The sequence below is a fragment of the Quercus robur genome, chromosome 8 (assembly GCF_932294415.1).
Source record: "Quercus robur chromosome 8, dhQueRobu3.1, whole genome shotgun sequence".
Taxonomy (NCBI): Eukaryota; Viridiplantae; Streptophyta; class Magnoliopsida; order Fagales; family Fagaceae; genus Quercus; species Quercus robur.
The window spans coordinates 26076479-26087221 of record NC_065541.1 but is presented as its reverse complement, the minus strand read 5'-3'; the positions used below and the strand labels follow the sequence as shown (position 1 = coordinate 26087221).

General features: G+C 39.4%; 1 protein-coding gene across 1 annotated transcript; it reads right to left on the bottom strand.

The window, feature by feature from the left end:
• Positions 1–5849: 5849 nt before the first annotated feature.
• LOC126696101 (uncharacterized) lies at positions 5850–6461 on the bottom strand. The gene has a single exon (XM_050392879.1). The coding sequence runs from the start codon at positions 6459–6461 to the stop codon at positions 5850–5852; it is 612 nt and encodes a 203-aa protein (XP_050248836.1).
• Positions 6462–10743: the final 4282 nt, after the last annotated feature.

The window sequence follows — 10743 nt, the reverse complement described above, 5'->3', positions numbered from 1 at the left end:
ATGAAGCCCTCAATCAAGCTGGGGTTGAGGTTTCTTCTGTACTTAGGAAAGTATAAAACATCTACTACCCCCCAGCTATACGCCCTGCAGGCTCTTCAGATTCCAAGGTTGACCCAGTATCTTCGGAGGCTGGCGAAAATCAAGGTAGCCCATCCAAAGCTCCTCCTATAGTCAACCTTTCCTCAAAGGGGGCATAGCTGGCTGAGGACACCACAAGAGTAGAGGATGCCCACAAAGAAACAACCCAAAGCACCGAACTGCCTCCACCTATTCCAAAGGATCCCTCCCAGGAAAAAGGAACTTCTCAGAATATGGAATTGGTATTGGTGACTCTTGCCATACCTCCAAAAGAAGATCCCAAGGACAAGGCCATGAGCCTACCACAGCAGCAGATACTTAACTTCCCAAGGATGCAAAAGAAAAACTTGTAATAAAAATGAAAAAATAGATTACCTTTCTTTTTTTGGTAAGCAACTTGCCTTTTTGTACTTGATCTGCCTTGATTTAAGGCTGTTATTAATGAAAATTATGGGCGCTTTCTTTCTTTTTCGCTGTGGCTTATATATTGAAGTTAGCATGATTTTTTTTTTATCTAACATTTAACGAAAGTAGTGATAAAATAAAACTTCCCTCATTAATCTACTCAAGTGATAGAAAATTTCTCCTATTTCACATGATCTGCAGCAATAATAAGTAAAATTTACTAAATCCACACCTCGGTAAGGGGTAATTCCAATTTCAAGAACATACTCCACCACAATACTTGCATATAGTTTCAAATATGATCTGTTCCCCACTTATTGGTAATTTTAAAGGAGCAAAAGGATAATTATCTCTTGAAAAAATATAAGTAATCCTGTAAATGCTTTAAGTGATGCTCATGAGTGTTTCATTATGACTCTTGTTGTAGTGAAGATCATTACTATTTGAAGTGGGTTTACTTGACATAGAAGTCTTCAATAAGGGATTTACCTTAACTTTGTAATCCAAGAAGTCTTCAATAACTAAGGCTTAACTCTGACCCTTAGCAATTTGATAGAAAACATTGATCCAACCAAAGTATGTGGTTCGAGGATCCAGGCACAAGCAAGGTCTAGTTCAATACTTAGAACAATGATTAAAATTTATCAATTTTCTCAAGGCATGTGGTTCAAGGAGCCAGGCATGGCCAAGGTTTAGTTTGATACTTAGATAGATGCCAAGGAGTATTAATTTTCCCAAAGCAGGTGGTCCGAGGAATCAGGCATAGTTAAGATTTTGTTTAATACTTAAAATAATGACTAAAAGTTATCAATTTTCCCAAAGCATGTGGTCCAAGGAGCCAAGCATGGCCAAGGTTCAGTTTGATACTTAGATAGATGCCAAGAAGTATTAATTTTCCCCAAGGCGTGTGGTCCAAGGAGCCAGGCATGGCCAAGGTTCAATTTGATACTTAGATAGATACCAAGGAGTATTAATTTTCCCAAAGCAGGTGGTCCGAGGAACCAGGCATAACTAAGGTTCTGTTTAATACTTAAAATAATGACTAAAAGTTATCAATTTTCTCAAGGCATGTGGTCCGAGGAGTCAGGCATGGCCAAGGTTCAATTTGATACTTAGATTGATGTTAATAACATATGACATATAATGCAACAAACTCAAATAGGGTGAAGGAAGTCTTTATTAATAGTAATACCTGTTAAGGTTATTTATATTCCAAGAACGTGATACAACTTTTTCCTCTAAATCCTCCTGATAACTGGCACCTATTCCGGCCGTCAATGTGATACGATATGGCCCTTCTCAGTTGGGTCCCAACTTTCCCCATGCTGGATTCTTTTCCGTTCCTAAGGCTTTTCTTAAGACCAAGTCTCAAACTGTTAATGGCCTTAACTTTACGTTGGCATCATACCCCTGTTTAAGCTTGTTTTGATAGTAGGCCAATTGGACCATGGCGCTTTCTCTCCGTTCTTTAATTAAATCCAAGCTCCTCTCCAATAGCTCATCGTTTTTGCTTGGAATGAAGGAACTTGATCTCAACATAGGGAATCCGATTTCTAGAGGAATAACAGCCTTAACCCCATAAGTCATAGAGAAAGGCGTCTCCCTTGTGGACCTTCGAGGTGTAGTCCAATAGGCCCACAAGACATAGGGTAGCTCTTCTACCCATTTCCCCTTTGCATCATACAGTCTCTTTTTAAGTCCACTTACTATGACTTTGTTGACAGTCTCTGCCTGCCCATTTCCCTGTGGATACACCAGAGTGGAGTACATATTCGTTATGCCTAGGTCACAGCAATATCTTCTGAAGGCTTTACTATCAAATTGAAGTCCATTGTCCGAGATGAGAGTTCGAGGGACTCCAAACCTGGTGATAATATTTTTCCAAAGGAATTTTTTGACATCCACATCCCTGATATTCACCAGAGGTTCAGCTTCAACTCACTTAGTGAAGTAATCTGTGCCGACCAACAAATACCTCTTATTCTCTGTTGCCTTAGGAAAAGGCCTCATAATATCCAAGCCCCATTGAGTAAAAGGCCAAGGGCTAGTTAAGGGATAAAGGACTCCTCCAGGTTGGTGAATGTTTGGTGCAAATTTTTTGCATTGGTCACATTTCTTTAAGTAGTCTTATGCTTCGCTCTGCATGTTTGGCCACCAGTAGCCTTGTGTTAGGACCCTGTGAGACAGAGATCTGCCTTCGGTGTGGCTTCCACAAATTCCTTCGTGCAATTCTTCCAGGAGCAACTTAATTTCTTCAGGTCGTACGCACAACAGATACGGGCCGAAAAAAGATCTCTTATATAGTTTATGGTCCTCAGACAACAAAAAATGAGGAGCTTTATTTCGCACCTTGTTAGCTTCGGATTTATTCTTAGGCAAAACATCTTCCTTAAGGAATAGCACAATAAGGTCCATCCAGCTAGGCCCCAACCGTATTTGGTGAACCCGAACCACACTTTTTCCCACTTCAGAAGATTTTCCCAAGTCCTCCACAAGGATTACCCGAGGTAAGCCCTGTGCCGAGGAGGTTGCCAGTGTGGCGAGAAAGTCCGCATGTGCATTCCTACTTCTAGGAACTTGTGATAAAACAAAAGACTTAAATCCAGATTGCAAGTGTCTAACCTGGCCCAAATATTCTTGCATTTTGGGATATCTTGCCTCCAACTCCCCTTGGACTTGGCCTACTACTAGCCTTGAATCGAAGAAAATCTCCACCGTTTTTCCTCCCATCTTCCGAACCATGGTCATCCCTACCAATAAAGTTCCGTACTCGGCTTCATTGTTCTTAGCCGAGAATCCCAATCTTAGGGACTTTTCAATTGTGATCCTCTCTGGAGATATCAAAACGAGTCCCACCCCAGATTCTCTTTGGGTAGCTACACCATCAACATAGACCAGTCATGGTAGGGGCTCTTGCAAGGAGATTTCGCCAACCGATTTTCCATCCATGTTTCACTCTTTTAATTCATCTTCTGATTGTGTTTCGGCAAACTCGGCCACCAGGTCGACGAGGGCTTGACCCTTGACGGAGGTGTGGGGCATATATTTGATATCAAAAGCCCCTAGGATCGTGCCCCATTTAGCAACTCTCCCTGTATAGTCAACACTCCAAAGTAAAGATCTGAGCGAGAGCTGGGTCAAAACAACAACCATGTGTGATTGGAAATAATGGAGGAGCTTACGTGTGCCATGCACCATTGCCAAAATGGCCTTTTCCAGTGGTAAGTAACGGACCTCGGCCTCATATAATGACTTGCTCATGTAATAAACCAGCCTCTGTACACCACTATCTACCTGAATTAACACCAAACTCACCGCATGAGATGCCACTGCGATGTAGGCAAACAAAACTTCATCTTCCTCGAGACTAGACATGATGGGCAGCCAAGACAAATATTCTTTCAACTGCTGGAAAGCTAAGACGGATTCCTCGGTCCATTCAAACCCCTTCCACTTGTTTAACAACTTAAAGAAAGGTCTACACTGGTCAGCTGACTGAGAGATGAATCGGTTTAAGACAACAATCATCCTAGTTAACTTTTGGACTTTTTTTGGATTTCGAGGTGGTTGCAAGTTGTTGATTGCCTTAATCTGGTCGGGATTGACTTCAATTCCATGGTGTGTGATCATGTAGCCTAAAAACTTGCCTAACCCGACACCAAAAGAACACTTGGAAGCATTAAGTCGTAGTTTGTGTTTCCTCAAGATATCAAAAATATTCCTGAGATCATTGACATGCTCGGACTTTGCCTTACTTTTTACTACCATATCATCGATATAAATTTCAATGCTTTTCCCTAACTATGGTTCAAACATCCTGGTCATCGTCCTGGTCATCATCCTTTGGTAGGTAGCCACTGCGTTCTTCAAACCAAATAGTATCACTTTATAATGGTAGTTTCCTATAGAAGTGACAAAAGCTGTCATCTCTTGGTCATCCAAGGCTAAAGGTATCTGATGGTACCCTTGAAAGGTATCCAGAAAGCTTATTCGAGGATGGCCCATAGTTGCATCTACCAGCTGGTCAATCCGAGGCATAGGAAAAGGGTCCTTTGGGCAGGCTTTGTTCAAGTTCATAAAATCTACACATACACGCCACTTCCCCGTCTTCTTCTTAACCACTACAGTGTTAGCCAGCCATTCAGGGTAAAAAAAACCTCTTTAATAGCCTTAGCCCACTTAAGTTTCATCACCTTGTCCTTTACAGCATCTAAATGCTCCTTGGATAAACATTGAGGTGGTTGTTTCCTAGGGGTGACAAATGGATTAACATTCAAATGATGGCAAATGAAGCTCAGATCCACTCCCAGAGCCTCGTAAGCATTCCAAGCGAATACGTTAACGTTCTTCTTAAAAAAGACTACCAACTCCTTTTTCTCCCGAGGTGGCAACTGAGCTCCAACCTGAAAAAACTTTTCTAGATCGTCACCAATGGGGAATTTCTCCAAATCCTCACACAACAGGCCCCTTCATAGGTAATTCCGGAGACTTTGACTGCTATAAACCTTCTTTGACTGTGGCCGATGACTCAGCTGCTGGCTGATGCAAAATTGCAGACACGAGGCACTACCTAGCCATAGATTGGTTCCTTACCAGTTCCTCAACCCGGTCTCCAAACAGATACTTAACCTTTTGATGCAGAGTTGAAGAAACGACACCCAAGGTATAAAACCAAGGTCTAGAGATAATGGCTGTGTAGAGGGAGTATGCATCCACCACTATGAAGACCACTTCCACCACTTCTGAAACGGCCTGTACGGGCAACCTAATTTGGCCCTTCGGGGCAACAAGCTTCCCATCAAAACTTACCAAAGGCAAATCGTAAGCTGTCAGGTCTTCAGGTTTCAAGTTCAGTCCTTTGTACAGGTCAGGATACATGACTTCTACATAACTGCCCTGGTCCACCATTACCCTCTTCACATCATACCCCCCTATTCGAAGGGTGACCACTAAAGCGTCATCATGTGGTTGGATAGTTCTGATCTTGTCTTCATCCGAGAAACTCAATGAAGGTCAGATCTCCAATTTAGCTCTCTTTGGCTCGGAGTTGGGGTCCCCGGCCGATGACCTAGCCATAGACATCACCCTAGCAAGTTGAGAGCCAGTCCTCCCAAGTGCAGCAAATATGACATTGATTATGTCTAACAGGGACCTTGAAGAAGCATTCCCCTGAGCCCCTAATCTTGACTGGTCCCCCCCTGTCTGTTGGGTCAGTACAGAAATTGTTGCAACTTCCCCTCCTTTACCAGTTGTTCCAGATGGTTCCATAATGTTCGACAATCCTCAGTGGTATGTCCTTGGTCTTGGTGATACTGGCAATGGAGGCTTTGGTTGCGCCTTAAAGGATCTCCACTCATCTTGTTTGGTCATTTGAAATACGGCTCATTCTTGATCTTGTCTAAAACTTGATGCACCGGTTCTCGGAACACAGTGTTTACCACTTGTGGGGCTACAAGCCCAGATTGTCTGGCAAAATCTCGTTGGGGCATGTTATTATTGTAGCGTTCCGACCTGAAATCCCTCATCTCTTGAGGGATAACCTTGCCCTTCCCCTTATCTTGCAGCTGGTCTTCCTCAACCCTCTTATACTTGTCAATCTGATCCATGAGTTGACGTATACTGGTAACAGGTTTCCCCGTCAAAGACTTCCTTAAGCCGTGCTCAACAGGCAGGCCGAGCTTGAAAGTACTGATGGCCACGTCTTTAAAATCACCCTCTATCTCGTTGAATATTTCCCAATATCGGTCCAAGTATGTTTTCAGAGCTTCTCCCTCTCTCATGAACAGAGATAACAAAGAAGCCAAAGGACGAGGAGCTCTGCTGCACGTAATAAAACGGGACCCAAACGTTTGGGTGAGTTCCTTAAAGGAACCGATGGAACCTACCTTCAGACCATCAAACCACCTCATCGCCACAGACCCTAAACTGGATGGAAAAACCTTGCACATCAAGGTTTCGTTCTTGGAATGGACAACCATCTTTTGATTAAAGTGGCTAACATGTTCAACAAGGTCTGTTCTGCCGTTATACAAGGTGAAAGTGGGTTGAGTAAACCGCCGAGGAAGTCTCCCTTCCTCAATCTAACCGGTGAAGGGTGATTTGGAAATTTGGTTGAATGCTTTACTCATAGCGTCATTTACCAGGCCTCTCGAAAATGAACTATTGTTTCTGCGTTCATGGCGGTAATCTTTGTCATATAAGAAAGATTCACTGGGGGGAGTTCTTGACCTTTGTCTGTAGTCTTTGTCCTTCTTATCATCGGAAGAGTAATCAGAATTGGAAGGAGCTCGCCTTCTGCGCTCATGGCGTAAGCTTCTCTTTAGGTGATCAATCTCCTTCTGCATGTTTTTGTCATTTTTCTCTTGAGAGACATGGTTTTTACCTCGAGATTGACTCTTACTGGTGTAGGTAGTGTGTACACTTCTCTCCTGGTCTCTCCTCAAGTTCACAGAAATGATCTTGACGTTGAGAGCCCATAGATTCTACTGGATTTGGACCTGAACCTACCATTGTTCAACATCTAACTCACTATTGCACCAGTATTCCCACAGATGGCGCCAATTTTAAGGACCAAATTTGATATCCTAGCCCAATACGTGGATGGACTTAGGCCCAAAAAGCCCAAAACAATGAATTTGTAGAGAATGGGTTAGAAAACAAGGCTTGGGTTGATCAAACAACAAGTTAGATAGGTTTGATGACAAAAAAATGAAAATGGGCAACTGTAACATGAAGAAAAAAACGTCATCGGCGAAGTCCGAGGACTCTGGTTCTTATGTATAGTTCTTAGGTAACATTACAAGTTTAATTGCAGATTGATACAGTGTTTCTTTCCTGAATTTTTCGATCCCCTTGTCTTACTCCCTCTTTCTCCTTTTATACTGTCTCCTCCTTTCATTTCCAACTTCCATGTGCACTCTAGACGGTTTATCCATATTTGTCCCATCAGCACTTCCTATAAGTCCTCATGTAGTAGCTGTAAGGCTGAAAACCACTGTTCAGGCATCACCTCCACATTAATGCGGCTAGAGAGTTAGCTGCAATGCATTTAATGCGGAGGCAGCAACTTTTTTCTAAGATATTTCGGGACTCCTCCTTATCTAATGTCTCTGCAATGCTTGTCTGCTCCAACTGAATTTTCGAGATCGTCATCCTTTCATCCTCGGCAAGCTCTTTTGAGCTATCATGACCAAACCCCCACCTTTTATTCATCAATGCAGTCTCTTCTGACGAAGACTTCTCCTTCTCAGGCAGATCCTTGTTCTCGACTTGGGCCATAGGCCCAATATATGGATAAATAATGAACTTCTAGGCCCAAGGGCCCTACAATTACAATCCAAAATCTTCAACTAATCCTTTTTTTTTTTAAATTTAGACTAGTTGCTAACCCATACGAGGCACGAGATAGTTAAATAAAAATAATTAATCAACCTCACAATAAAAGAAAAGGCTAAAGGAATCGATACGAGGTTGATTTGTCCATCAAGAAAAAACCTAAAAGAAGGAAAAATAAATAAATAAATAAAAGAAAGGGAAAACTATTTGCCAAGAATTGCAACTGTTTGTATGTTTACCTGGCTTGGCTTAAAGCCAAAATCCAAATTTAATTTTGCAACAATAAAAACATACAACTTCATATTGATTGTAAATCAACCTCACTACACGAATCTAATTTTCACTCTACTGTATTTTTGGAGATCATGCTCCTAAACATTCAATGTGTCAAGAATTTCAATAAACACTATTGCCACATCTATCTTTGTTCTAGACATTTAATTTACACATAAGCCAATAGCAACTACAATTAGACAATCTTGACCCAAGCATTCTCCAAAAATCTCATTTCTTTCCTTTAAACCTGCACATCAAAAGTGATTTCTAGCAAATATTACATTTACACAAAATCTAAGCAACCTAACTCACCTTACATCTTATAATTAAGCTAATGAAATCTTATAATTTCATTTTACGACTATAGCGTCTCACTCATTAAAAGGTTGTACTCAATGCACAAAAATTTTGCTCATTAAAATGCATATGAGTAGGTTTTGCCTTTCGTAGTTATGTGCTCTTACTACGCAAAAAAAATAAATAAATAAATAAAATTAAAATAAAAAACACCTTAGACTTTCTTGGATTTTGACATCTTATAACATTGCACATCATCAAACAAAATTAGCATGAGATAATGTTATTTCTATGAAGTGAACAAATCTGAAACAAAATTAATGCGTAAAATTCTAAATAGAATTACAATTCAACCGAGCATCAATAATTGCATGAATTAAAAACAAAAGATTCAAAAGCAGAACTCAAAGCTTTTTGTCATATAAGCAAAATCACAAATTCTCTTTTCAAATAGCCCGCATTTCCTATATTTTTTTACAATAATTGAAAGAATAAAAAGAAAAAAAGCTCTAATTTATTTTGATTCAACTGCATGTTAGGAGGATATTATTCTTAGAAATATCATGGTTTACAATTTTGTCAACATGATTCACACACACACACATGTGAAAAGAAAGAAGCGAAAGGATGGTAGTTATATCCATAAACTATAATGTGATCACTTAATTTAGTGCCATTGAGGAGTGAGGACCCATTCTCTAGCAATAAATTCATCAAAAAACTGATATGCATCTTCGACTAACATTGTTCTATAATTTTTTGAACTTTTATACTATTATTTTGGAATTTTCTAAACTAGGTTGTGTAGGAATGGATTTGGAACGAAAATTTATTTTCCTCTCTTTTTTGGCCTTTCCCAACCGATTTGGCTAGAAATCAACCCGGAATGACTTTTTATAATTTTTCGAATTTTTATACTATTTTTTGGGAATTTTCTAAATCGGGTTGTGTAGGGACAAATTCAGAACGAAATTTTTTTTTCCTCTCTTTTTTGGCCTTTTACGTCCTGGATTGGCTAGAAATCAACCCGGAATGACTTTTTTGAATTTTTTGAATTTTTATACTATTTTTTGGGAATTTTCTAAACAGGGTTGTGTAGCAACAGATTCGAAACGAAAATATTTTTTCTTCTCTTTATTGAACTTTCCTATCCCGGTATAGCTTGAAATTAACCTAGAATGAATTTTTATAATTTTTTGAATTTTTATACTATTTTTTGGGAATTTTCAAAACCGGGTTGTGTAGGGATGGATTCAAAACGAAAATTTTTTTTCCTCTCTTTTTTGGCCTTTCCAAACCCGATTTGGCTAGAAATTATCCCAGAATGATGTTTTATAACTTTTAAAATTTTTATACTATTTTTTGGGAATTTTCTAAACCGGGTTGTGTAGGGACAGATTTAGAATGAAATTTTTTTCTTCTTCTCTTTTTTGGCCTTTCCCATCTCGGTTTTGCTAGAAATCAACCCGGAATGATGTTTTATAATATTTTGAATTTTTATACTATTCTTTGGGAATTTTCTAAACGGGGTAGTGTAGGGACAGATTCGGAACGAAAATTTTTTTCTTCTCTTTTTTTGCCTTTCTTGTCCCGGTTTGGCTAGAAATCAACCTGGAATGATGTTTTATAATTTTTGAATTTTTATACTATTTTTTGGGAATTTTCTAAACTGGGTTGTGTAGGGACGGATTTGGAACGAAATTTTTTTTCCAATCGTTTTTGGCCTTTTCCAACCCGGTTTGGCTAGAAATCAACCTGAAATGACTTTTTATAATTTTTTGAATTTTTATACTATTTTTTGGGAATTTTCTAAACCGGGTTGTGTAGGGACAGATTCTGAATGAAAGTTTTTTTTCCTGTCTTTTTTTACCGTTCCCAACCCGATTTCGCTAGAAATCAACCTGGAATGATGTTTTATAACTTTTTGAATTTTTATAATATTTTTTTGGAATTTTGTAAACCAGGTTGTGGAGGGACGAATTCGGAATGAAATTTTTTTCCACTCTTTTTTGGCCTTTCCTAACCCAGTTTGGCAAGAAATCAACTCGGAATGACTTTTTATAATTTTTTGAATTTTTATACTATTTTTTGGGAATTTTCTAAACCAGGTTGTGCAGGGACGGATTTGGTATGAAATTTTTTTTCATCTCTTTTTTGGTCTTTTCTGACCCGGGTTGGCTAGAAATAAACCCGTAACGACTTTTTATAATTTTTTGAATTTTTATACTATTTTTTGGGAATTTACTAAACAGGGTTGTGTAGGGACAGATTCAAAACTAATTTTTTTTCTTCTTCTCTTTATTGAACTTTCCTGTCCCAGTATGGCCTGAAATTAACCCGGAAAGATGTTTT